The sequence below is a fragment of the Prunus avium genome, chromosome 7, assembly GCF_965620075.1.
Source record: "Prunus avium chromosome 7, drPruAviu1.hap1.1, whole genome shotgun sequence".
NCBI lineage: Eukaryota > Viridiplantae > Streptophyta > Magnoliopsida > Rosales > Rosaceae > Prunus > Prunus avium.
Window position 1 is genome coordinate 34,268,033 of NC_142290.1, and position 26,303 is coordinate 34,294,335.

At 37.0% G+C, this 26,303-nt stretch overlaps 4 protein-coding genes across 7 annotated transcripts; 3 read left to right on the top strand and 1 right to left on the bottom strand.

Moving 5' to 3' along the window:
• The first annotated feature begins 2,622 nt into the window (after nt 1-2,622).
• TRM26 (RB1-inducible coiled-coil protein) lies at nt 2,623-7,664 on the top strand. Its single transcript, XM_088244114.1, has 6 exons — nt 2,623-2,895; nt 3,367-3,583; nt 3,784-3,857; nt 4,446-6,149; nt 6,270-6,435; nt 6,656-7,664. The coding sequence occupies exons 2-6, from the start codon at nt 3,499-3,501 to the stop codon at nt 7,285-7,287; spliced, it is 2,661 nt and encodes an 886-aa protein (XP_088100240.1). The 5' UTR covers nt 2,623-2,895; nt 3,367-3,498; the 3' UTR covers nt 7,288-7,664.
• A 2,304-nt stretch (nt 7,665-9,968) lies between these two features.
• Nucleotides 9,969-12,582, top strand: WOX13 (WUSCHEL related homeobox 13). The gene is made up of 3 exons (XM_021948828.2): nt 9,969-10,343; nt 11,358-11,891; nt 12,225-12,582. Exons 1-3 carry the CDS (start codon nt 10,139-10,141, stop codon nt 12,305-12,307), a joined length of 822 nt encoding a protein of 273 aa, XP_021804520.1. The 5' UTR covers nt 9,969-10,138; the 3' UTR covers nt 12,308-12,582.
• A 1,485-nt stretch (nt 12,583-14,067) lies between these two features.
• Nucleotides 14,068-16,787, top strand: LOC110748903 (phosphatidylinositolglycan-like protein). The gene is made up of 6 exons (XM_021948875.2): nt 14,068-14,343; nt 14,926-15,145; nt 15,484-15,565; nt 15,753-15,807; nt 15,983-16,121; nt 16,355-16,787. Exons 2-6 carry the CDS (start codon nt 14,972-14,974, stop codon nt 16,454-16,456), a joined length of 552 nt encoding a protein of 183 aa, XP_021804567.1. The 5' UTR covers nt 14,068-14,343; nt 14,926-14,971; the 3' UTR covers nt 16,457-16,787.
• A 758-nt stretch (nt 16,788-17,545) lies between these two features.
• On the bottom strand, nt 17,546-25,767 carry MLH3 (MUTL protein homolog 3). 4 transcript variants are annotated; one of them, XM_021948874.2, is made up of 26 exons: nt 25,413-25,763; nt 25,108-25,239; nt 24,902-24,953; nt 24,766-24,813; nt 24,446-24,600; nt 24,286-24,343; nt 24,007-24,064; nt 23,788-23,880; nt 23,533-23,698; nt 23,424-23,439; nt 23,113-23,333; nt 22,851-22,920; nt 22,662-22,757; nt 20,999-22,474; nt 20,828-20,921; nt 20,640-20,743; nt 20,438-20,508; nt 20,102-20,299; nt 19,621-19,665; nt 19,494-19,547; nt 19,309-19,415; nt 18,738-18,786; nt 18,484-18,543; nt 18,290-18,362; nt 17,922-18,007; nt 17,546-17,809 (listed from the first exon to the last, which is right to left on the bottom strand). In XM_021948874.2, exons 2-26 carry the CDS (start codon nt 25,234-25,236, stop codon nt 17,636-17,638), a joined length of 3,753 nt encoding a protein of 1,250 aa, XP_021804566.2. In that variant the 5' UTR covers nt 25,237-25,239; nt 25,413-25,763; the 3' UTR covers nt 17,546-17,635. The 4 variants fall into 4 exon arrangements, 2 of the variants coding, with proteins under 2 accessions (XP_021804566.2, XP_088100248.1); XM_088244122.1 differs by having other exon boundaries at nt 22,662-22,718; nt 25,413-25,762; XR_015825645.1 differs by lacking the exons at nt 17,546-17,809; nt 17,922-18,007 and having other exon boundaries at nt 18,288-18,362; nt 18,627-18,786; nt 25,413-25,766.
• Between the last annotated feature and the right edge of the window lie 536 nt (nt 25,768-26,303).

The following is a 26,303-nucleotide window of genomic DNA, read 5'->3' on the forward strand; positions in this document are numbered from 1 at the left end:
GGTTACCAACTTAGTCCATGTAGGGATGATATTTTGAACCAAGGCTAAACCAGAAGCCCAATTACCATCACAACATCACACCAAGATCCAAGCCCTATTGTCCTCCACAGCCCCTAACAAGAAGTTGCTTACGACAAAGCTCTCCTCAGGCAGCTGAGATTCTTAGACCTGAAAGAGCGAAAAAACCTACTTGTAACGGGGATAACACTGTTTTATCATCCTAACCAATAACACAATAACACATGAAAAAGTTATTATACATATCATTGCGTTATTGACCCGGAATAGCAAAAAATTGATGTCCCAATTGCATTAGAGTTTCTCTCTAAGACAGCCGCCCCAAATAATGAAGGTGCAGCTTTAATACCAAAATAGGTGTCGAAATCTCAAAAAGGCAGGGTTGTGTTGAAAAGTTGCCGAAAACCTTTGGTCCCCCATCTGTTATTTGTATGGATCTCTCTCTTGGGTGCTAAAAGCATATATATATATATTCATCTTATTATTTTGATCTCTCACTCATCTCATGAATGATCATGTGGTTGGCTTGGCTTTTGAAGCACATGAACAAGCGCTCTCTGCATCATTGCATGAAAAGGAAAGGGTGGCTTTGGAGCCCCAAAGACCCTACCTAAGCGGCTAAACCCATCATCTCATGGCGGTGAGTTGTAAGTTTATTGCAACAGATGGACTTTTTTTTAGCTTTCTTACCTTTTGCCTTTTTATGGTTTGATAAAGAATATGTTATCTCTTTGTATACAATAATTTGGGTCAGGTGGATCGAGAGGGAAAGAAAGCACCACTCCAAAACTTTGCATATATTGAAAGTGTCTTCGCTCCACGTACATATACGTATACAATAAACTGTCCTCTCAAGAGAGTATAGGGCATTTCATATAAGTTAGTGTATGAAGAATGAAATTAAAACTATGATACAAAATGTGGGTACGTAAATGTGAAAATTAAAAATGAAATGGTTATGAAACGATTTTTAATTTCGTAATCAATTGTTAAAATGGTTTGGTACGAGAAAGGCATAATTGATTTTTTTTAATTTTTTACTTTGATATTTACCAAAGACAGCTTTTATAAGGTTACTCTTGAATTTAAGAATGTGTTTCAAGTGCTTTTAGAGTACATGACATTTGAATACTTGAAGAGACACTAATATAATATTGATTACTAAAAATGAAATCAAATTAACATATTTGATTTGAAGTTAATGCTATAGATAGTCGTTTACGCGCTCGTGAGTGATTGTCAGCTGTTGATGTAAGTGTATCCCACAATGAATTAACGAGATTGACGACCCTTGCAATTGCAAAACAACTCTCATTAGCTCGTTGTATCAAGCAAATTCAAAGTGCTTAGTGAAATACATTAACATTGAAATTGACTTGGATCAATATTTGGTGCCGTCATATGGTAGAGCTAGAGCTATCACGGATTCGTAGTCGACAGGACTAGCCTACGCTAGTTGCCAAACACCAGCACCACGCGGAAAAGTCCAATAACAATCTCTCTCTCTCTCTCTCTCTCTCTCTCTTCCGTGAATCTACAGGCGCGAACTCAGAGGCGAACATTGGCGCGTAACGCTTGGGAAGCGCCACGTCGGCACAGCGCGTGCAATGCGCACCGTGCGCGCATTAGAAGGAAAAGCATATAAAAATGTGGAAACACATTCCTCATGCGATCATATCGACGTCACCAAAACCCATTTATTGTGGCGCCAAATGGACGTGTCGTGCGCATCAAAAGCAACTGTCTGTGAGCTGTTCGTTATCCAATCACATCAAATTGCTAATTTTTTTTTTATAATTTCTATAATTCATTTTTGTTTTGGGCTTAATTTGATGCAGACGAATGAATGGTAACGATAAATTCCAAACAAAGACATACAAAGAAGTTGGAAAATGACTGTCACGTAAAATGACAGAAATTGTATTTTCTATTTATTTTGTATAAATTTTATTAGAGTAGATTTTGGTAAATATTGATAAGTCTAGGTGGTACCACTTAATAATTGCCACATTCAATTTGTGGACCGAGCATGTTTATAAAGTCAAGCTATGGATTAGACAGTACCAAAGTGGATACATGCACATGGTTAAGGTTTAATTGGGTATGCTATTAATCTTCTTCTTTATTTTTTCCCCTATGATTTCGGGATATCGGAATTTCTAAACTTGACTAGTTCTCGAAGCACATACAATTAGTGTAACGAGATTATTAGATTGAATGGCATTGTCATATGTCATGTAAGATGAATGTTAGTTAGCATTGTGCATGTGGTAACTGAGTCTGAGAAACCGTTAAATTATAAATCGTTAGTTGCATCCGACAAGAATAAAGTTATCTTTACTCACATGGCTACGCTGTTAGGCTCGGTTAAATTGGGAAATACAAATTCATATTACTTTTTAGGATAGGGGTAAAAATTTCAATCAAATTCATACCGATTCACCTATGTCGGAAACTTTAAAAGTTACTTAAAAAAAATTAACAAAAGAAGATATTGTGTAGCAAATGGAAGCTTCCCTTTCTGGTCGTTTTATTCCATTCCAGCCAGTGACAAAAGCAGTAGCTTTCTCTGTTCCGCATTATTATAATTATTGAAGATATTTTTATCATTATTATATTAAAAAGATCCAACCGTACTCAAAACTCCTCGTAGCTTTGAATTTCCGTTCATTTTCTCATTGATATCTCTCTCATACTTTTGTGTTACAGGAAAAAGACTTTTTCTCCATCCTTAATTTCCCACACTCATTTCCATATAATTCAAATTCCCTCATAAAATCATCATTGTTTTTTTTGAAACTGACATTTCTGTTGGTCTCTCTCAACGTCAGAAACCCATTGGCATGTTTGGTTGCCGAGAAACAAGTGCAGAAAACGGTGAGATAGAGCTTTGAATTATATGGGTTCCTTCACACACTCAACAGAAATCATATAGATTCAGGAAGTTTGGTTTCTTTAGCTCCCTGCATTTTTCAGAGCTAAACAGTTACTGGGTTTCTTGTGTCTAATGGTTATGAATTGATAGATGAATTCTGTTTATGTTCTTCATGTGTTTCACAAAATGTGCATAATTTTTTTTTTTTTTTCTGATTAACTTTGTTTGGAATTAGGATTGATATTTCTCTGTTCGTATTTTAATTTCTGGGTTTTTAACTTTTTGTTTGCATGGAAAGCAATTGATGAATTGAAGCAATTTTTAATTATTGCTCTCTTATTTTAATAACTTTGTGTGCTGGGCTGGCCCTTCATTTCGTTTCGCTGTAAAGTCTGCTTTTTGTACTGTAAAAGAGAAACCCATAAGGGGAGGTTACTCATCAAGTGAAATCTGGGCTTATCTTGGTTTTTCAGGCTATGAACAGACTGCTTAAAGTGCCAGCTTATTCTTTTGATGGATAAAAGGCATTTAATTCCGGTACGAATGGGGTAAGACACAGAGCACTGCAAAAGGAATGATATTCTTCTGGTAGATCTTGTGGCTGCATGGGAGGAGGCTTATTGCACCTTTTTGATTTCAATCAGGGCAGCATGGCCAGAAAACTTTTTACTCATAAGAAGCATGATGGCGGTGAGTTTTACTGTTCTCTCTATGCAACAAAAAGAAGTCTAAAGTGTGTATGGGAAGGAAGGTCCCACTTGTGAATGACACAAATGGTTCTCTCTCAGACAATTGAGACAAAAGAATCACGATATTAACTTGAATAGTTGAACTGTTTATGTCTATTTACTTACTCAGCTGAAACAGTAGGCTGTTTGAACACATTGCAGGCCTGGAAGCTCCACGAAATAGCCTGGAGCTGCAAGTAGAACCTCAGAGCTATTGTGATGTGGGAGATTTACCGGTAATTTTTCATCACATGCCTTCTTGTTGCATGTCCTGTGGCTTAGGTGGTTTGATTCTGTGGATGCTGCGCTCTCAGAGTCATGAGAATGTGGTGTTTCCGGTTGTTTGTAATATGATTCTTGTGATACATGGTACATTGTGAGTCTTGGGTATGAATTTTTCTGAGTTTCACAGTAGGACTATTTTGGGTTTTCTCTATGCATCTTTTCTCAAATTTGTAAAACTCATTTGCTACTTGAATTAGTAAAAAAATTTGGTCGTTACAGGAAGGATCTGCTTCTAATTAGGTGGGACTAAACTTTTGTTGTAATCATGCATTTTCGGGTTGTATAACAAAATCTGATTTCTTGTATGCATCAGTGATCTTTCTTTATAAATATTTTCTTCTTTCATACTGTGTTTCTTCTACCAAATTGCATCATGTCAGACTTTTTGAGTAAATTTCCAAATCCAGCTACTTAGTTCAATGAGTGATCAGAATATCCTTTATAAAAAAATTTGTGTAGTGCTCTCTCTCTGTCTCTCTGTCTCCAATCACATTTAATTGTATTTTTGTGATGAATTTTCAATACTTGTATTGTATCAGATTGAAGAAGATTGGTCCAAAAAGAATTATCCTCTTGAAAGTTCAATGAAGAAATTGATCAATGAGGAAATATCAAAACATTCAAGTACCAGACAAAATGCACCAAACATTGTGGCCCGACTCATGGGGATGGATATGTTTCCATTGGATACAAAATCTGCAGTTCAGCCTATTGAGGAAAAGAGTGAAAATAGGAGAATGAAATCTTCAAAGAAGGAAACGAATGGAAGGAGCTCAGCTGCTCATGTCTCTTCTAACTTAAATTCCTCCAGGCAGATCGATCTTGATTCTTATTATCATAATAACAATAGAGATGCCACTAGGTGGGGTGATGACCAGAAAATTGAAAATCCAAGGCGTAAAGAACATCCTCAAGAGGAGGAACTAAAAAAGTTCAAGAAAGAATTTGAAGCATGGCAAGCTGCCAGGTTTAGGGAATGTTCAAGGATTGTTGAAGTTAACAGCACCTCAGGACATTTGCTTGGTCAAGAGGACCTCAACAAGGAAAAGGTGGCACTTTCAGGGCGTTTGGTAATTGAGAAGACTGTAGAACCTAAGGATTATGCAGTAAGAACAATCTCACATGAAGGAGGTGTTTTGCAATGTCGTGGAGATAAGACGGAATTATTCCCAGCTGAGCATGAGGGACCTTTTTCTTCAAGAAGCAGAAGAACCATGAGCTTAGACTTTGAGCAATCTTCAATGAGTTCTAAAAAGAGATTGGACGCATCTTCTGCTCCTACAAGGATAGTTATCTTAAAACCTGGTCCTGACAGACTTTGTAATCAGGAAGAGACTTGGATAGGTTCTTCAAACACTTTAGAGCAGAGGGGTGGCATAGAAGATTTTCTTGAGGAGGTGAAGGAACGGCTAAAATGTGAACTGCAAGGGAAAATGCATAAAAGGGGTTCTGTTGTCCGAGGAAGTGGAGTCGAGACCCCATATAGTGAACAGCCATCAGCTCCTAAGAAAATTGCTCGACACATAGCAAACCAGGTTAGAGAAAGTGTAACTAGGGACCTTGGAATGAATTTGCTCAGGTCAGAATCAACAAAATCATACAGGAGCGAAATTCAGTTCAATGGACCAGGTTCCCCAGAATTCATACATAGAGATACTAGAAGGATCTTCTTAGAGAGACTAAGAAGTGCTTCGAAAAGAGAAACAGATCTTGGTGTTCCTGTATTAGTTTCTGGAAGCTCTAGGTTATCTGCATTTGACAATGAAAGGGTCAGACTAAAACAAGTGGGAGATACTCTGGAAGCTCAAAAAGACATGAGTTGCTGGGAAAGGGGAATAGTGAAAGATGAACATGAAAAAACAAGATCATTCAGACATGGACCACATGATAATGAGGTGCTTGATAGAGAGTTGTCCCCTAGAAACCTCATTAGGTCTTTATCAGCCCCAGTACCCGGAACATCTTTTGGGAAACTTCTTCTGGAGGACCGTCATGTTTTAACTGGTGCTCACATCCAGAGGAAGCATGAAGGCATTGACCACATGTCCACGGAGATGAAACATCAGAAGAAAGAAAGGTTTAATTTTAAAGAAAAAGTTTCCAATTTCAGATACAGTTTTATTCTTAGGGGAAGACTGTTTGGCAAAAAAATTCAATCAATTGCGGAATCACATCGTAACCATTATCCTATGAAGGATATCATGAGTGGGCCAACAGTGGTTATGAACTCCGGAGAGAGACATGTAAGAGGATACTTTATCTTATCTATGCATATTACTAATTCATCAATGAATCAATGGATTCAATTGCTTTCCATCTCTTGTAGTTCTTTGATCTAAGTATATTTTCTCACATGGTCTTAGGAGAATTTCACTGAGGTCCCTCCTAGTCCTGCATCTGTTTGCAGCAGTGCTAGGGAAGATTTCTGGAGGCCAACTGATTATCTTAGTCCAATATCAACTCCTGCAACTCCAAGAGAGGATAATATTGTTCCTCAGGCTTTCAGAGACATCAGCGATAATCTGAATGGTACAGATGTTTCTTTCTAAGCACTCTGTTCTGAAGTGACAAATGGGTGATAAGTATGAATGTGGTGGTGCATTGTTTACTGGACATTACTCCTAAATTTACTTTTTGTGATTGTATACGTTTCTGTGTTTATGAGGCATGAATGACTGCTATGAAATTAGACAGAAGTGTAAACTGACAAGTGACATAATCATCTAATTGTCTGATGCTGATTTTACAGAGCTGCGAAGGCAACTGAATCAACTTGAGTCTGATGAGCCTGAGGACATAAAAGATGAACAGAAAGTGGTCGAGACTGAAATGGTTGGGTTAGAGGACCCAGCAGAGGCTTACATACGAGATTTGCTTGTTGCTTGTGGTTTGTATGATGGGTCATTTGAGAAATCATTAGCGAAATGGGACACATTTTCAAAGCCCATCAGCAACTCAGTGTTCGAAGAAGTGGAAGAATCTCACAAAAAATTGGCCAAGAAAGATGATAGCTCAGCAAACGATCACAATGAAAAGGTAGACCACAAGGTGTTACGTGATTTATTGAACGAAGCTCTTTCAACTGTTCTTGGACCACCTATAAGCATGTCCAAGTTTAGGAGAAAAATTATAAGTTCCTCTGTGCTGCCACCTTTACGTGGTAAGAAGTTGTTAAATTGTGTGTGGCAAATTATCCGTGAGCGCCTACACCCTCCAACTGATGGACCCTATTACTCACTTGACGACATGGTCTCCCGGGATCTTGGATCGAGTCCTTGGTCGGGACTGATGGACGATGACATTAATGCTCTGGGAAGAGAGATGGAAATCCTGATCATGGAAGATCTTGTTCAGGAAATTTTGGATGATATGCAGTTATGATGGAGTGCAAGTTTGAAGCTTTTTTTAGTAGAGTCAGTGGCTTATATATACGGAAGCAAGTAAATACATGATTACATGGACTGCGATGTTTGTTTAGTATAGTTTGAGTGTTCATGGGAGATTGCATATGCTTGTATATATCTTCTTCTTTGTGTTTGTTTTTGAGACAGGAAATAGGTTGAGTGGTTGGAGTTATACAAATATGTAGTGTGTACATTGGGTACATGTATTTTAGTTTTCTCTTTTCCTTTCAGAGAAAATCTTCATATCCAATTTGTTGGAGCAACTTGTTTGTTTTTGTGTTCTCTAACAATAGTGTGTTCTATAATATTAACAAGAAGCATGGGATTTAGTTCCTGTATATTATTGTTTGGTTATCTGTGTTCATTCCGAATTGGACTAATAGGGTTAGGTGCACCCAACTGTTATGTCTCAGTTATAACTTAGAACCCAAGTAAGTACAGGCCCATGAAAACTTGGATTCAAGTTTTTTATCTGACCAGAAGGTTGAGCCAATAAAAACCTAAACAAATATATTACATATATCGGATAAGTCAGTTGGTCAAGGCAATGTGCCTACACCTTTGCACTGAATCCCTTCCCGATACATTATGGTAGTTTAGAATATTGAAACTGTCCAAAAAAAAATAATTAGTGGTGGATGATCATTATGAATTTTCAACTAGCAGCTAAGATTGGTCCCACTCTTGTTAGAATCCTTCACTTTTAACTTGACCCTTAGCAGCCCATGGTTGAAAAATGAGTGCGTTTTGAATTCAGCAAAGAAAATTGCACCAATTCCTCCCCTTCCTTGTGCCCAAAACGCTTGCTTGGTCAAATTGGGATCTTGGAGATAAATACAGGCAACAAGCACCACACCAAACCAAACACACCTTCTTCTTGGGCTTAAATGCCAAATCAAATTAAGGGACAAGAAGTGGTTATCCATAGCCAACCAACCCCTCAACTAAGACCAACTGTGGAAGAATCAAATGTTAAATGAATGGTTTCTAAGCCTCAGCAGCATGATCAAATTTACATAGTTTTCTGCCGTGGGTCGGGTCGCCCTCAATTTTTGACCCGGTGGTGACGGTGCACGTGCAATGTCTCCTAAATTCTAATGAGGCTAATTTGTAACATTTAATAAATAAAACAATGTCATTTGCTTGTACTAAACTCAAATCCTAGTCAATTTTTTTTTTCCTGGAGAAATTAAACAATGAACATGATTAGGCCAAAGACCAAATGAATGCATTAGTCACAACTTTTTTTTTTTTTTTTTAAGGCAGCATCAAAGCACGGATTCTGTTCCAAATACACTTCATTTACATTTTCCTCTATATTTAAATGCACATCATGTCATGGCACACATGAATTTGTGGATCACATGCATGTGAAGAAAAAACCTTTGTGTTTTTTCAAGGAAGAAGAAAAACCTTTTTATATATGTTGACAGGTAGAAGCCAAACCCTTGTACTAAACTTACATCTGGGTTCTTATTCAAGTGCTCATGTGCAACTAAGATCACATTAACTATCAATAACCTTAGCAAAAATACCAGTATTGAGCAGTTTGGCCACATTTTACAAATAATCCATGTGGTTTGCGGTATATGACAATGTCACTCGGTGATGTGAAATATCTCATAATAGTACGTTTGAGGTTAAACCTGTTAGTAATCTCAATCCAAATTGTCCAAAGCATTGAAGCATGTTGAATCCTTAAATTAGACACGAATGATTTGTGCAAGCTAATTGGTCTTGGACCTAACCTAAAACTCAGCTAACCCTAGAAGTCATGAAAAATAAAAGAAGAAGAGAAAATCCAGTCCAAGAAAGTACTGGCTCACTTTTTATGTGAGAGAGTGATGGGTTATCTGGTTCTTGTACAATAAAATGAAGTTTGTCGGACGAAGTGACAGAAGAACAAGCTCGGATAGAAAAATCACATAATATCAGATAGAAGTGGCAGTACAAGTACTGTAGCAGCAGCTGCGCAGCAGAGCACGGTGCTCCAAGACCAAGACCAAGATTGAAGAATCTATCCATCCATGTCCATCCATCTCTCTTTATGCGGCGCACAGTGCACTAACTAGGAATGTCACTCTCTCTCTTCCTCTTTACTGGGCCTACTACCTCCCTCCCATCATGCTACTTTAAATTCTTAGAGAAATGTTTCAATATATACGCTCATGTTTCTACGTATAATTTTTATGTGTCTGGTTTATAATTACATATTAACCGTTAAGTATGTTTAGGGATGTATTTTATGTGTCTATCTCTTTTATTTTACTTGTTAAGAAATAAACTCGTTACTGATCCTAATAGGAGTGAGAGACAAGACACAAATCACTGTTAATTATGGGTTGCAGTTTACTCAATGTGTGATGAGTTGTGGTAACTCGATAATTACGCAAATTTATTTGCTTGAGTTTCTTTATTTGTACTTTCTTCCAAAACAAAGATATGATGATTGATTATTACAAATGAAAATCATATGTAAAATGGGTAGGTAAATCATATTTATTATCAATCACAGATTTCTTAGGATCCGAGAAAACTATTTTTAAAAAAACTTATTTTTTAAAGGGAAAAAAGAAGAAGAAGGAACAGCATATGAATGCTAAAGCACACACATGGGAACACTGCACCCACCCACTAATTCTTTCTTTTTCTACACTCTCCGGCCCCCGTCTTTATATTTTATCTGCCTCTTTTTGTCTCTTTCTTTACTTTCTCGTTATCTTTGTTCTTCTTCTTTGCTAAGAACAAGCACTGTCTCAGTTTGAACACGCAGAGAGTGAGTGAGAGAAAGAGAGAGAGAGAGTTGTGTGTTTGTGGGTATTTTGAGGATGATGGAGTGGGAGAAGCTGCAACAGAAAGAGCATGAAATGGATGGGCAGGCAAATGGGAATGGGAATGGAGGAGTGTTGTATGTGAAGGTGATGACTGATGAGCAATTGGAGACTCTTCGCAAGCAAATTGCTGTTTATGCCTCCATTTGTGAGCAGCTTGTTGAGATGCACAAGAACCTTACAGCCCAGCAAGATCTTGCAGGTCTCTCTGTTCTCACTGTTCTGTTTCTCTTCTAGTTTTTTAAATTTTTTTAAATTTTTATCGTAGTCTTTGTTTTTGTTCTGTGATGGGTCTTTCTCTGATTCTTTTGTCGTTTTCCAAATGAAGGAATTTTCTTTTTCCCAAAGCTTTGGCCTTTTTTAGTTTGGAATTCATATCATGCCTGTCAATTTGTCCTTGGAGTTGGAGTCTATTGTTCTTTTTCTTCTTTTTAGTATCATTTCTGGCTTTGTTTTTGCATGATTATGGATGCTTGTTTGTTTCCCAGCCTGGTTAGTCTATCATTTCTCACTTTTTTTTTGGGAGGGCCTCATTTTGGTTGATCTTTCTTACCATTGATCTCTAGTTTGTTTGGTGTTTGTTAAGAGAACTTCTTTCTCCAAATTTGGCGGCATAAATCACAGGGAAAAGCTGCTAATTTTCTATTTTGAATTTCAATTTTTTTGGGTTGGTTGAATTTCAACCTTACTCTAAAAGCAACAATGTTATATGATTGGAGAGTATCATCTGGTTTCTCCATTCTATTTTGCACATGGGCTTGAACTCTTTCCTCTAAACTTTATTTGGATCATACACATTCTGAAATTTGTTGTGTAGTTTTCAGATCAGTCAGTCATTTCTTCAGCCAATTTGTTTTGCTTGCTTTTCCTTGCACAGAAGAACATACTCAATACCTTTTACTGAGCATACATGGGTGAGGAGTGCATGTGTGATAGGATTTGTAGAGAGTGTGACTCTATGTGATCATTCTTTCTGCAACAATCACATGCCACATTGTCATTTCATTCTCTTTCTGAAACTGAAACTAAACTGATCTTAAAATTCAACTAGTTCTGTTGAAGTTATTAGGATACTACCCGTAATTTTGTTCTGTTTATCGTATCGTACTTTGAAAGCATTGATAATCTTTCCATAGGGGAGAGAATTTATTAGCTTATAGTATCTGAAATGACACCATATTTGATTTGAACAAAACTTGTGCACTTGCTCTATCAGGTGTCCGGATGGGAAATCTGTACTGCGACCCGCTGATGACATCTGCAGGACACAAAATTACTGCCAGACAGAGATGGACTCCAACACCTGTGCAGCTACAAATTCTGGAGCGCTTATTTGAACAAGGGAATGGAACTCCAAGCAAGCAAAAGATCAAAGAGATAACCTCTGAACTGAGCCAGCACGGGCAAATTTCTGAAACAAATGTTTACAATTGGTTCCAGAACCGGCGTGCTCGATCAAAAAGGAAGCAACAAAATGCAGCATGTAACCATGCTGAATCAGAAGTAGAGACAGAAGTGGACTCACCAAAGGACAAGAAAACAAGACCAGAGGAACTGTTTCAGTCCCAGCAGAACTCAGCTCAAAGGACTGAAGATTTGTGCTTCCAGAGTCCTGAGATAAGTTCTGACCTGCATTTCTTGGATCCACAGACCACGAAGACAGATAAAATGTTCCCATCAAACAGCGGTTTAAGGACTTCCAGACATATAAGCGAAATGTCATTCTATGATGAAGTGCTATCAAACTCAAGTAAGTTATTATATTAAGTTTTCTTTCTGACTCTTCGCTTACTATCTGATACGTCAACAACTGAAATTTAAATCAATTTGATTAGAGCTTTAATCATTCTCAGCTGAAAAAGTTTAAGTTAAGAGAATAAGCCAGCAATGTTTTCGGTGATTTTTTTTTTCTTTGGATGAACAAAGATGATAGAAATTCATTCTGTCAATTGATTTAGGTAAAGAAGTTAAGTCAGTGCGCTCCCTCCCCCTAGCTCTCTTACCTAAGTACATCCAAAATATACATGCATTGAATTTTAGAAATTTGTGAAACTCTTAACAGAAACGGTATTTATGTTTGTAGGAAATGACCTCATGACTGGAAAGATCGAAGCAGGCAACTATAATCTTTTTCAGCAGGCAGAAGACTACGGCATGACGGGATGACATTCATCTGTCAATTTCCAAGATCGAGTTTGGTCCTGTTTGAATATGGCGACATACGAAGCCTAACCTTAGCAGCAGAGTTTATGGTTCCAGCTGAGTTTAAGTGGAGAGTTAGATAGATAGATATAATAGTGATATACTAGTCTAGCATGACATATGAAAAGTTGCTGTTGGGATTGTGTTTTGAGTCTTGACTGATCAATCTTTGCATTGCCTCTTGTTATTGTTAATAGAATGAACATCAGATGTTTAATGCTGAGAACCCTTTGGTGATATCTACTTAATTTCTACTTTGATGATATATCTTTGTTTCCAAGGAAAGATTTTAGGTTTTTTAAGTCTGTTTAAATATTTTGCCATTTCAAGGAATGGATCATGGAAAAGATGACATAAAGTTTGGTCTTTCAAGAAAGAAAAAGTGGGTTTTCACCAAAAAAAGAAAGAAAAGTAGGTTTTCACCAAAAAAAGAAAGAAAAAGTAGGTCATTGCCATTTGAAAATGAAGGTTGAGTGCAATCATTGCATTCACTGGCGTGAGGGGCGTAGGTGCAATTATGAAAAGGTCACCAGCGTTATTTTGATTGATCAGTTGGGGTCTGGAATGTAAAAATGTTTAATTGCCACTAGACCCCTGGTTGCTATTGTAATTTGTAACATTCTTAATCAATGATTAAAGACCGGCATCAATTGATTCAGTTGGTAAGGTCCCTGTACTGTGTGTAGTCTCACTGGTCGGAAAAAAACTTACCTATAACTGGGATAGTACTGTTTTGCTATCCCCGGCTAATAACACAATGACACGTGAAAAATTTATCCTACTTGTCACTGCGTTATTCGCCGGGGATAGAAAAAAGTACCATCTCCATTACATGAGAGTTTCTATCCACCAGTCGAGTCTTACCATCAGCAGTCCTCATTGATGCTCAATCTGTAATTTCCTACATCAATCCATACCAGTGGTAGGTGGCAGGTGGCAGATGGCAGGTGGCAGTTGTCAGTTGGGTGCCACACGTAAGTCTTTCCAGCTCGATATTATGGGTTTGCCCTGGTGCTGGTGATGAAAGTAGCCAATTTTATCCTAATTTTTTTTAATCACCAAAAAAGCAAAAAGAAAAAACAAGACTGGTATCAATTGTTGGGGGACAAAATGTACCAATTCCTTCTCTTATCCGTGACTCTGACTCTGAGCTGCCTTATTTATTTATTTATTTTATTTTTTTAAGCTGCCCCTTTCTGTAATTTATGTGATGCCCTTTTCTCTATTTTGTGTGATTTTACGAGGAGGATTTTATTGAATATTGAAAAAATTATAGGGGCATAATACCATCTTAAGCAGATGTAAGTTGGCTAGGGCAATGAATTTGTACCCTTACACCCAAGTTTGAATTTCTCTTCTCGTAAAGTAAATTAATAGTTTAAACTGTCATTCATTCTTGTTTTTTAAAGTACAACCATGTTATGATCAGTAGTAATCTACACGCAATAACTGATTTCCAAGCCTAAATATATGTGGAGCCTACAATGCATTTACGGGTCTAGTGAATATATCAACCTTATTTAATATGTATGTTGATATATGACTCCTTTTAATAGCTATTAGTTGAGAATTAAATTTACTAATGAACATAGGTTTTTTAATTAATTACAATTAATATTCATTATTCACATAGTTGAGCACATCACCTCACATGTATTAGATTGTTACAAATACGTAGTTATAACTTATAATTTAATTTAATTTATATTATATGGTTGCAAATTGCATTGCAAAATAATGCAACACAAGTTAGTTAGTGAGCAGCTGAAAATGGTGGTAAAGTACGAAGGTAGAGTGCTCCAGCTCCAACAAGTTTCGAATTAGGGCTTTCAGCAGACTCTCTCTCTTCTCATCGTACACGGAGACCTGCGTATCACAGTCATCGTCTTCCATGATTTAACAATTAGGGTTTGCAGAAGAGAGAAGGAGGCATAGAATTTGAGATGCTTCAGGGCCAGGTTTCGGATCGCCATTGAGGTTCAAAGTGGACTTCGTCTCGGGTAAGTTGATTTGGGCCATTTTGAAATAAATTTGCAAATAGACATGGAATCTGGATTTGGCATTGTAATATCAATGTCAATGCAGTGCCAAATCCATGGAAACAACACAGAGCCTTCTACTGATCTACTGATCTTCTGTCTTCGTGTCTGTTCACAAGTATATATCTTTTTGCCGATAAGGAAGATTGGGTTTTTTTCTTTTTTTCTTTTATTAATTGTTTCATATAAAGTGCGGGTAAAAGTCATCAATTTATATGCTGGAAATGCTTGTAAGATTGCTCAATTGTGGAGATATAGCTAAAGCATTGTAATTTGGGGCTCAGTGGCAATGCTGCAATTCAATGTTCTTGGTAGCTTCATTTTTCTTTATTTTATTTTTTTAAATTTTGGACTGGCTGAGTCAATTGGGAGCTTTACAGATTGTCCCAAAAAGAAAAATGGTGGGAGCTTTACAGTGTAACGTAAAAAACACTTTCATGTTAAAATTAAGCTTCACTGGTTGACACATTTATCTTGATTAAGATTTTCTTTCTTGTATTTTTGGTTGCAATGTTACTAATTGGTACTTTTGTGAATATGCAGAGGAAAGTATAAGGGCACAATTATATGAAACTTTAAGTTTGGGGGAATGGTGGGTGCATCAACTAATTCAAGATATAAATATTTACATGATTGTAAGTGGCCTCGTGAAGCAGTTGACGTGCACCACATCATTGTTAGAAAGAGTGGTGCAAAGGGTTTCTTTGTATACTTCTTCGCTCTCATTATTCTAGCTACCGCCTTCTACCTTTTCTTGGTTAAGGTATGCCTTTATCCTCTTAATTTCATATATCTAGTATAAGGCTTTTTATATGTTCTTCTGTTTATATCTTTACTCTTGAGGTCCTACTGAGTATATGCCTACCCATTCATTGGAACATCCAAAGCTTAATTTATGAGCTTAGGAACTTGGGATTAGATTGGTAGAGACTTTTAGTTACCATTTTCCATTGTACAATTTCGGATTGGTTTATTAAATACATGTTCTTGAAAGAAACTTTATGATTGACTTTATATGTCTGTTTTATTAAAATGTATTGGGTATCTGAAATTCCGATTTGTATAATAAGAAACTTGACATGATGATCTTACAAATAACAGGAGAAATCAGTGATCATTGTTTTATGGAGTCTCTTGTTAGATGCATTCCTTGTAAAGTTGCTTCGGAAGAGTGTTGAGAAAGGTGAGGATCCAAGTGATGGGGCTTTTGGTCCTCTGATGCTACTTCTTGTGTTTGTGTGTGTGTGTGTGTGTGTGTGTGTGTTTCCCTAATTAGAAGAAGGTTTGCTATAGAGCACTTCCTGTACTATTATTTCTTTTTAAGAACTATTCTTGTCATCTTTTTAACCCGTTTAATGTATTAATCACAGAGTCCGTTGTGGTTATGCCAGCATTTGGAGTTCAACTAGAGACTCACTATGTGAGGTAGCTTCTATTTTTATTTTATGAATATTTTCTTTGTTGTTTACATTATGTGTGTGAATTTTCAATTTGGAGGGACTACATGTATAAATTATTTGTACTTGAGTGTTAACTTTAGAGATCTGTATAGTCAAATGTTTCCTAATAGTCTCTTTTTCCTCCTTTTTTATCCATACAGTGGAAAGATTATTCGTCGGTTCGTTCCTATGGACAAGATTTTGAAACCTGTGCTACTAGAATGTGTGACTCCAGTTACTTGTTTTTGGAGCCTGTCTTTCATTGTACACGGGGAAGCAGAATTGGTGTTAGTTTTCAAGGTACATAATTCATTTTATTAACTTAAGACTTGGAGAAGATATCTTATTGGAAAGCTGTTAGGAGGCATAAATGATAAATGTGATGAAAGTGCTGATCATATGTTCTAACATAACTTCTTTAATAAGCTATAAAGGTGGTAAATGGAAAGGTGTGATTGATTTAAAGAACATTTTCCTTTTCTCTTGTTCTTGCATTTATTACTTGGCTTTTGAAAGTTGAATTCACTTTCTAGGAATTACGTCCGCCTATGAAAATGTTGGTCCCCATCTGGAAGGCCTTGTGTGCTGCCACTGGTATTAAAGGAAGCTCAAACACATCCATGGAAGATGGTTGATGGAAATGTTAATTATGAATTAGAAGCTCCATTTGCTGCTCAAGCAACATAGAATAATTTGCAGAGCTATTGCATCCTCTTCAAGATCGCGTAGTTGTTTAGTATTCCGATTGATACGGCTTCTATTGCAAAAGGGGCAAGGAGGAGGATGAAAGTATTAAACGCGATTCCTATTTTGATCAGTTACACAAATCACACTGTACAATTTGCTGATTTAATTGTAGCCAAAATCAATGTAAATTCAAATTTTGTTCTCACCATTGTCTTTAACGTTGATTTGGAAAGTTAACATTTTGACATAGCAATCAAATTAGTGGTCGAGTTAATCTCATTTGTGTACTGATAGCTCTTCCACCCCTCTCATCCTCTCTTTCTTCCCTTCATTCTTGTTATAATTGGAGACGGATAGTACTGCATTAATGCGTGATACAGTTGTTTTAGATACTAGAATTGGGCTCTCTTTAAAATTTAAAAAAAAAAAAAAAAACTATAATTGGGTTGATCATGAGTCTTATTACCTCAATAATTTAGGATATTAGGTCATTCCAATGGCAGGTTGACATAACTTGAAATGGAAAATCTCAACCCTACAATGAAAAGAGAAGCTAAAGTTAATCTATGTTGATTAGCAAGGACCCCTTTTTAACATTTGCACCTGTTTCAGCTGTCACTAGTAAAATCGCATAATGTCTGATTGTTTACTTTCTGAACATGAGGTAATAACATTATGTTATGTTATGTGTCTTCACCCTAAATTTCACAATTGGTAGAAAACATTTAAATTTCTACAAGACAAATGATTGAAAACCATAGTTTACCAAATTCCTGTCTTGACACCAAAGATTAAAAAAAAGAAAAAAGAAAAAAGAAAAAAAAACCCACGCACCCAACAACTATCATGATTGTGTTTTGCTGCAAAACCCTGCCATGACCGTCTGTTATACCATCACTATAGTACCCAGATATTGCTTAAAAGAAAGTTAAATAAAAATGGATTTTTGATAATCTTTTTGTGAAAAAGAAAGTTGCATGATCAATCAATCAATCAAGTACTGACACAATTCATCATTCTTCTAATGAAAATGCTCGTTCTAAAAAAAAGGGGGGGATGGCATATTTATTTGATCAGTACGAAGAATGTTATACACTAGGTACAAAGAATGAGAATGAATGTAAAGCTTAGCTTTTACTCAATCTTAAACGTTTTTCAGCACGTTCGAGACTAAGTTCATGTCGACGTAACCCATGCCACAACTGATCTTCACCATCACTCAATGATGCCATTTTAGCTATGTGCTTATGCAACGCTTCCAAGTTGACAAGCGGGGCAGTTGTTGGTCGACCATGAGCACACTGCAAAACAAATGTTTCATAGTTATTCAATGAGCCATCATACCCCTCCCACACACCAGCAATCCACATTCACATCCATGCGATGCCTTCTTAGCCTCTAATGATCACTTACTTGGAAACATAGAGAAGTCTGCTTTAGTTCTTCAACGATGAGGGAACACTCTGAATGTAGCAAGGAATCCCCAAACATAATTGCACCTAACAAAAAAAGTAAGGAAAATTATTGAATAAAAGAAATCATCTAAATGTAAGTAATAAATTCATATGCAAGCAAAACTTGTCTGGCAATTTTATATCAGGCAGAAACTGCATAAATGAGGCCAAATAGTTTAAGGTTGTTTTGTCAATCATATTAGCACCAACTCAAAGCTGACTTTCTCTACGATACAAACATTTACACCCAAGGGAAAGGCCTTAATTGGGCCTTGTTTAAACAAGACTTGCTTGCCTCTAGTGAGAGTGTGGAGGTTCAGCATTTACCTCTGCATGCTTTAGAATTAAGGATTCGAAGAACAGATGGTGGCATTGTTGATGATCCATCTGTATCAGCAAGCTGAAGATTGAACAGTAAGATGTGTCAAACATTGGTGTTAACTAAAGTTGGGGATGATAAAAGACATCAACACAAAAAGAGGGGAAAGACATCCTAGAAATAGAGGCATGCTTTACATTACCTGCTGAAGAAACTCCATAAGATCTGAGTCAGATAAATTGACACCTAAGATGCAGGGTACCTGCATGCCATTTATAGGAAAAATTCATATCAATAACGTGATTTAAAAAGTGACTGAATTTGCAGTGGGTTTCAAGTCATTACTTTGAATTAAACAAATGACAGAGAAAGGTAAAAGATCTTGATTCAAAATGTTTTGAGCTCATAGAAGAGGGTGAATGGAAGGATTGAAAATGAGAAGTGATGGTGCTTCACCGCAATTAGCGTGATGGCTGTTGGCTGCCTGTGCAGGAGATTCAAATTCCTGCGAAACAGTTAAATCCCAAGAAAATCAGGCTAAAAGAACAATACTGTTTCTCTCAGAAAATAACAGATGTATCTAGGAGTCTTCCAATTATTAATGAGTATTCTAGGGTTCTTAAGAGTCTTTTGCTATTTCTACAAGTTATGAAGTGTTCCATTTGAAGCCTATAAATAAGGCCATCTGCTGTAAACCAAATCAGTTTTGAATTGAATGAAAATTTGAGTGATTGCTTAAGGTTTTGTGCCTTGTTATCTCTTCTACCTTCTCTCTTTTGTGTCTAATTTCTTTCCCATCTCTCTGTCTTCTCTACAAAGTCAACCCTAAACCTTCTTTGTTCTCTAAAATTTCTATCATCCTAAGCTCACCATAACTATACCCAAACACCCAGCCTGTGCTGTCCTGCATCAAAATTATTTGCTATGTTCATAATGCTGAACACTGACACCAGTATCGTATATTCTTTTAAAAATCTAATAAATTAATAATCAATGAGAAATATGTTGGGCACATCACGTAAAATACCTCTTGAAGGACCCTGAACCTTCAGCTTGTATGTTGCAGAGCCAACCCCACTCTTCCACTGGTTTAGCATAGTTATGAAGTAACTGATAACCAATCTCTGGCAGCACCTGAATTATAAATACAAAAATCAAAGAGTGAAGGAATCCAACCATAAAAACTTAATTAGCATCAGATACACTACATACCAACTCTTGCTCAACATCCAGAAAAGTAATCGTCTTTGCTTCTCCAGATAACACCTAGGTATTCAACTGGTCACATAAGCCATGATAGAAATCATTTCCAACATTTAAACAGGAAATATATTAATACCTTCTGACGCAGCTCCTCCAACCGAATCCTTTCATCTGCAGCATGCTGTAGAAAAGAATTGCTGTCAAAGTCAGAACACCAGCTGAACTCGTGTGCATGTGAGATTTTGTGTAAACATATGCGCATGTGTTTATATGAACGCAAGTGTTTTTCAAATTTATGTTGTAAGAACAGCTGCACGTACTGTATATTTACATGCATGCATCTACTTTGAAGATGTACAATTATAACTTATTCTGATAAAGTTTTCGAGTGAGCAAGATTTTCATAGAAAATCCTTAGTTTCTTTCCTCCTCTCTGAAGGCCACTTTTGGGTAAGTGCAAGAACACGTTTGGATGCATGCAAACTTTTGTTGTAATCTATAAGTGAACTGCAGGTGCCCCTCATGTACCAAGAAACATATTGTGGAGTTATACAAAAGCAGAAATCCCAAGCTAAACCTTAAAACAAATGTCCTGAAAAAATATACAATAAACGGACCTGGTCAATAATAGCAAGTGTTCTGCCAGCCATAACTGCAATATATTTCTTATCCACCTGCTGAAGAACTCTGCAATCACTCAGGCAGTTCTTGGTGATGGATTCAGGGACTAATGAGTCAGCAGCGAGATGCAAGAACCCAGATGATATATCAAGTATGCTATTTTGATCATGAAGACCTTGTATTTTACTTGCATTCTGCATTATTAAAAAAAAATACATTCACAGTAATAAGTTAATCAAATGGATGTAAACTTTTGTGGCAAACGAGTAAAGCAATGAACTCATCTTGAGCTTCAACCGTCCACATATGTATTACACATATTTAATACTCACCATGATCTGGGGACAGCAATTCCGCCATTTGGTTCCACAATTGAGGGAATCTTGATCCGGGGAGATAAATTCTGAAACATGGCAAGGAAGGATGAGAACCAACCTTATATTGTCCAACAAATGCTAAAGAAGTAATTTTATAATAAGCAAAAGCTAATTCAAGTATTGATTACACTTTTCGAATAATAAAAGAACGAGATACCTTTAATTGGAGCAGTGGCTTGAATCCCTGAACATTTAGACTGTTCAGACATTTCAACTTCGTGTTTGTTTACACCAGCCTTAAAATCTTGAGATTCTTGATATCTGCTCCAAAAGTAAATTTTGGTGACTGAGAGGATAAAGTCTGCAACTTATGGTGTAACGAGAAAATAATTAGAGTTCACGTACCTGTCATCTGCTGATATATCCTCGACAGCACTCAGCTTCAAATTTAGATGGCAACCATTAGGAGGTTGATGGAGATCCTTCATCTTGCCAGCTTCTGCACAAAAGGTGTTTTAGCTAGTCATGAATCTGCATCAATTTCCAAGTTTTAAATGGAAAATCACATAATAGTACCTGGATAAGTAGCTTCATTATGGAAGTTTTGTGCATCAAGTTTTCTTGCTGTTGTTGTCAAAGGGTGACTTAAAGTAAAGTACCTCCTCTTGCTTCTATAAAATGGTGGAGCTGAATGGCTTCTTTTTGATCTTCCTATTGAAACATGATTCTTTAAACAATCTTGATCTTTAAACTGATCTTTTTGTCTTTTATACATGTCAATACCCATGTTATCTTTGCAGTGCGAATACTGACGTGACCAATCTGGCTCATCAGCTAATATATCTGGGCATTCAGGAGAAAACTCACCATCTAAATCGTGTGGTTGAAAGAATTTTCTCGAACCAGCATAATCATTAAACTCTAGTTCACGGTCTGTATGTGTAGTGCAGTGTTCTCGACTGGAGCTCTTTGATATTATATCATAACTAAATGTGAAGTCCTTTTCTTCACCGTCCACAAAATATTTATCAGTATCCCTTTTAACCGATCTATAATGCCCTTCAACTGCATTTATATTAGAGAAAGGTTCAAAATCCAAATAAGTGCTTTGGGATAAGGAATTGGAGGTCACTGAGCACAAATCATTAATTATGGTCTTATGGCAGGAAACAATGTTCCCTGCATTCATGAATGAATTTTCTCCACCAAAATGCTCCCCATAGCGTGGAATTGACTTTATAAAATCTCTTGATGGAGAATCAAACTCTGTAGACAGGTCAAATTTTGTTATAACACTGGGAAAGGGCTGAACACTTGATTCCTCCTCTGGCCACAAGGTCCTTGAAATGAAATCACAACTCTTGCTGCCATCAATTTCTGGACTTTCTACACTGTTGTAAGAGCCACCTCGCCTTCTCTTGTTCCTAAAGCCATCATATTGAAATTTTAACCCACCATCAGTACACAAATCCCTCTCAGATAGAAACCTTCCTTTTGAGGAGCAACTCTTGAGGAACGGCTGTACTAAATCCTGCATGAACTCTACATCGGTTCCATATTCATTAAGGCCACAAGATACTCCACTACCTGTTGAACCATTTGCAACACTGGGATCCACTTTAAAGGGCTCATCTTGCCATGATGAGCTAAAGATATTGTCATCCACATTACTAGATCCTTCTGCAGCTGCGGACCTATATTCCATGATATAATCTTCCTCAGAGAAAAAATTGATATCAGGCATTGAAGGATGCTTTTCCTTCTTTGGAGTTGCTGTGAGCATGACCTTGGCTAGATGATCATCCTGTGATTGAAAAGAATAGTCGGTATGATGACCAAATTCAATCTCAATATGTTGCTTCTGGAAGTCGTCTAAGTCCTCGGTATTTTCATGCAAGTATCCATATGACATTCTGACATGCCTCCTCTGAGATGTATGGCTGTCCTCTTTAATTAACATCTCCATAAGGTCAGGAGAAGCCTGATAAATTTGTAACCTGCTCCTCCTTTTCCCAAATTTAGAGAGTTCTGACAAATCTCCATCAAGTAAATCTAGCAACCAAAGAAAAAGGATATGAGCCCAGGAAACTGAAATGAAATCGCTAAAATGAAATCGCAGAAACTGATAGTCAGTTTGAATTTTTTTGGGGTCAAGAATCAGATTGATTGCAGTTCAGTGTCAAATGAAAATGTTCATAAAATTTGTTTCTTAATTTGTCTCAAGATACAATGTTGTCACCTTTCTTCCGCATTTGATCTTCTCCAACCATATCAGCTCCATGACAACCAGATTCTCCTAGAAATATCCCAGAGGTTAATACACTTCTACAAATCACTGTACCAAACTAGTGATTCATTAATATGTCTTCACACCAGAAAAAAAAGAGTAAATGAAGCTCTCAGAAACAAGCCATGGGAAAAGGTATACCATCAGATATCTTTTCCTTCCAGAAGTTCTGGATGGCCTTATCAATAAAGGTGAGTACACGAACCCAATCCTGGCCAATGTGTGAGAGAGAGAGAGAGAGAGAGAGAGAGAGAGAGAGAGAATAAGAAGAAGAAGAAGTGTTTAGTAATTGTAAACACATAGGTAAATATTATTACAGTAAGTCGATGTTTAACATGATGTTAGAGTTGCATATCATATATGATAAGTGGATCACAATCTACAGTCAAATAAGAAAGTTTACCTTGAACTCAACATATGTTTTTGATGGCTCAAAGGTTAAATCATAGAATGATCTAGGACAGCTTAAATTCAAAAAATAAGCGGGGAGTGACTGAGGCCTACTTCGTTTCCTGTTTTGGGACAGATCAACGTCCTTCCCCGGATCCCAGCATTCAAAATTACTGGCCAATTGATTAAGCAATTTATGAATTGGCCCTTTGCAAATGAACCTTGAGTTAATATCTGTCAGCGTCAAGGTCAAGAACAAAAGAATAAAATGTAAATCCTCCTTCTATAAGTTGATAAATAACTCCAACATACAGACATGGATACAGACATATTGGAAGGCCTGCAAAATAAATGTTTCAAAAATAAGAAACAAAGATCCTAATAATAGAAAAAAATTAGAAATCAGCTACATTGTGTACATAAATCCTTCTACCTTAATGGCGGGACTATTGCAAGGACTAGATATGTATCCAGAAAGCTCTATTTTGCCATCACTTATGTTCAATTCATGAAGAGCAGTGGAGACCTCAATCCCAACAGTCCCTTTCAATAGTGCCAAGGGAGAGGGAGAAGAAATTGTACGAAGAAGCTCATCCTCACTACAAATAGAGTGAAATATGTAATTAAACCTATAAAGAAATAAAGAACAACCATACATTCTTCAATTAAAAATGTGTTTAGAAGACACCTTTCAATGTCGATGAGTTTGAAAGAAACCTTTGAGTGCACAAGGGCAATCCGATGTACACATTTGATGACAGCATGCAATACCTTCTTGGGGCTTCCAGTTTGTAACACAAATCACAAAGCAGATCAAGTCAGTTTAATGCATTGCACCATCTTGTTTGAGGCTGCTGAGGACAATCCCATAGAAACCACATAAAAACAAAATGATCCAGAATGGTACCTGGATTGCATGTACTTCCTCCGAACTGGTTGATTGTAAAACAAATCACGAACAACAACTGCAAGAAGAACCAAGTGATTAATCAAAAGCTATAAATGGAATTTATTCAGGGAAAATTCCAATAAGCATCTATTTGGGGCAATGTAATGGAAATGACCCATCAAAGGTAATTTTCTGGTGGGTAACCTTACTTGACATCCATTTCCATAAACAAAGATGCAATATGAGACAACTTGACAAGCTTCAATAGAAACAATAAGAATCGTAATAGGTCCCTACCTGTAGTGCCCACATCCTTCCTATCATCATCTATTCCAAGATACAAACATTTGCATCCCTAAGAAAAATAGAGGGAAAGTCAACCAGAGCCAAACTTGCATAAAGCCTTAAAAGCAATTCTGTTATGAACAACAAATTCAAAGGAGCAATGAACCCAAACCTTCATGACTTTGCGATACCCATTTGGCCTCCCAGAAGCTTTTGTTAAGATTTCTAACAATGACACATCGGAAATGGAAGCCAATGCTTCTCCTCGAAAACCAAAGCTCCCACGTGCAGAATCCATCTCAGAAGAATGATCAAACTTTGATGTCGCTGCTTACAATAAATAAAGAACAATTATTCCATCAACAGATACCAAATTCACAAAATATACACCAATATAAGTCAAGCATCTATATTCAAAACTAGCATTTTAATTTCAACTGCAGTCTAAAATCACTGACTACAAAACATTATAAGGGAAAATGATAACTTTACCATATCTTTCTCCGACCAACACCAATCCATCACGCGTAATCCCAAATCCTACAAGTAACATTAAAGGAACATAAATAAGGCATGAAACCTAAATATTCCTCAGAGTTATAACCAAATGAAGGAGATTAGTGCTAACCATCATCCACTACTTTCACATAGCATGTCCCAACACCTACGAAAACCGATACCTGAAACCACAAAAAATGTGATTAAACATTGTTACTCTCATCACTAGTTATTGCGATTTCCACACATGTCTACACCACCAATACAATAATGCAAAGTTAAATATGACAGTCTTGCTTAATGCCCAAACTAAATTAAATGGCAAAAAGTAATTACCTTTGTTGCGCCAGCATCCAAACTATTGAAGACCAACTCCTCCACAACGCTCGTCAAGTCATACAGGATAACTCCGGAGCGCATCGAACTACAAGCTGCCTCCGGCAAGGGCTTCACGCCCCTCATCATTTCCTGCAATGCCGATAATTTCTAACCATATAACTCAGAGCAAACGAAATTTTTTACCTTCTTCTATTTTCCTACACTTTCTCGTAAACCAAACAAAAAAATGAAAATGTTCGTGTTGTGCAATTCGAAAAGCTAAAGTAAATGTAACATCGAATTGAAATGCTGTTATCGCTTACCTGAGGGTACCAATTTGATTAGGGTTTTCCGGTTAGGGGTTTAGGGCTTTGCCAAGACGACGACGTTCCGCCGAATCAGACAACAATTCGGAGCTCCGACTTCGCCGGTTTTCAAAGAGAAGGAAAAAAGGCGGGGTCGGCTTCAGACTCCAGTTTCAACTGAACTTGTATTTTAACTGCCGCTTGCGCGAGTGTCGAGAGGCGTGAGATTGAGCGGGCTTTGATAAAGTCACAGGCCTCTGGATTCGGTGACTCACAGCTGAGACGTCAGTGGCCCGATCCTTGAAACCCTAACACGTCGTACTTGGGACGATGTATATCCGCTTTTATCTTTTGACGGCTGTGTCTCTGAATTCTGATTGGCTGCGGAGCCACATGTCAAAGTTCCCCGCGGGTAATTTGATTTCAGTAGTCGTTATCCATTTTACTTCACTTATTAATGATGTATAGGAGGCATGTCCAGACGTCCTCTTGAGTAATTACGATTCTACCCAAGAGGAAAATAATTTACTTATCTCAGCTTGGTCATGAAGATCAAAGCTCAAACACACTTTCACCATTGGGGGGTGTCCAAAACAAACTTAATATTGACATAGTAGTTTTTATTATTATAAATTTAATATGAAAAAGTGCATCTTAAATCAGAATTTTATTAAACAACCAATTATAATACTATAAGATATATAAAAAAAATTCGGTGATAAAATCCGTCGCAGATTTTCTTTGTAAATTTTTTATCTTAAAAAAAAGTCCTAACATTTGGACACAAATTTATATAATTGTAATAGATGACATGTTGGAAAGTTAAAAAGGAGGTGAGTGATGAGTAATTTGCTTAACATAACATGCTCAAGTGTTAGTAAGTTAGTGTCCAATGCTCATAATTTGGAC

What these genes read in the sequence shown, in the direction of transcription:
- TRM26 (XM_088244114.1), top strand. Translation starts at nt 3,499, where the DNA reads ATGGGAGGAGGCTTATTGCACCTTTTTGATTTCAATCAGGGCAGCATG. An exon ending in TCATAAGAAGCATGATGGCG is followed by an intron (nt 3,584 to 3,783) that starts GTGAGTTTTACT and finishes AACACATTGCAG; the next exon opens with GCCTGGAAGCTCCACGAAAT. An exon ending in TGAACTCCGGAGAGAGACAT is followed by an intron (nt 6,150 to 6,269) that starts GTAAGAGGATAC and finishes ACATGGTCTTAG; the next exon opens with GAGAATTTCACTGAGGTCCC.
- WOX13 (XM_021948828.2), top strand. Translation starts at nt 10,139, where the DNA reads ATGATGGAGTGGGAGAAGCTGCAACAGAAAGAGCATGAAATGGATGGG. An exon ending in AGCCCAGCAAGATCTTGCAG is followed by an intron (nt 10,344 to 11,357) that starts GTCTCTCTGTTC and finishes TTGCTCTATCAG; the next exon opens with GTGTCCGGATGGGAAATCTG. An exon ending in TGAAGTGCTATCAAACTCAA is followed by an intron (nt 11,892 to 12,224) that starts GTAAGTTATTAT and finishes TTATGTTTGTAG; the next exon opens with GAAATGACCTCATGACTGGA.
- LOC110748903 (XM_021948875.2), top strand. Translation starts at nt 14,972, where the DNA reads ATGGTGGGTGCATCAACTAATTCAAGATATAAATATTTACATGATTGT. An exon ending in TCTACCTTTTCTTGGTTAAG is followed by an intron (nt 15,146 to 15,483) that starts GTATGCCTTTAT and finishes TACAAATAACAG; the next exon opens with GAGAAATCAGTGATCATTGT. An exon ending in TCGGAAGAGTGTTGAGAAAG is followed by an intron (nt 15,566 to 15,752) that starts GTGAGGATCCAA and finishes TATTAATCACAG; the next exon opens with AGTCCGTTGTGGTTATGCCA.
- MLH3 (XM_021948874.2), bottom strand. Translation starts at nt 25,236, where the DNA reads ATGATGAGGGGCGTGAAGCCCTTGCCGGAGGCAGCTTGTAGTTCGATG. An exon ending in AAACTCATCGACATTGAAAG is followed by an intron (nt 23,699 to 23,787) that starts GTGTCTTCTAAA and finishes CTCTATTTGTAG; the next exon opens with TGAGGATGAGCTTCTTCGTA. An exon ending in AGCCACTGCTCCAATTAAAG is followed by an intron (nt 20,509 to 20,639) that starts GTATCTCGTTCT and finishes GCCATGTTTCAG; the next exon opens with AATTTATCTCCCCGGATCAA.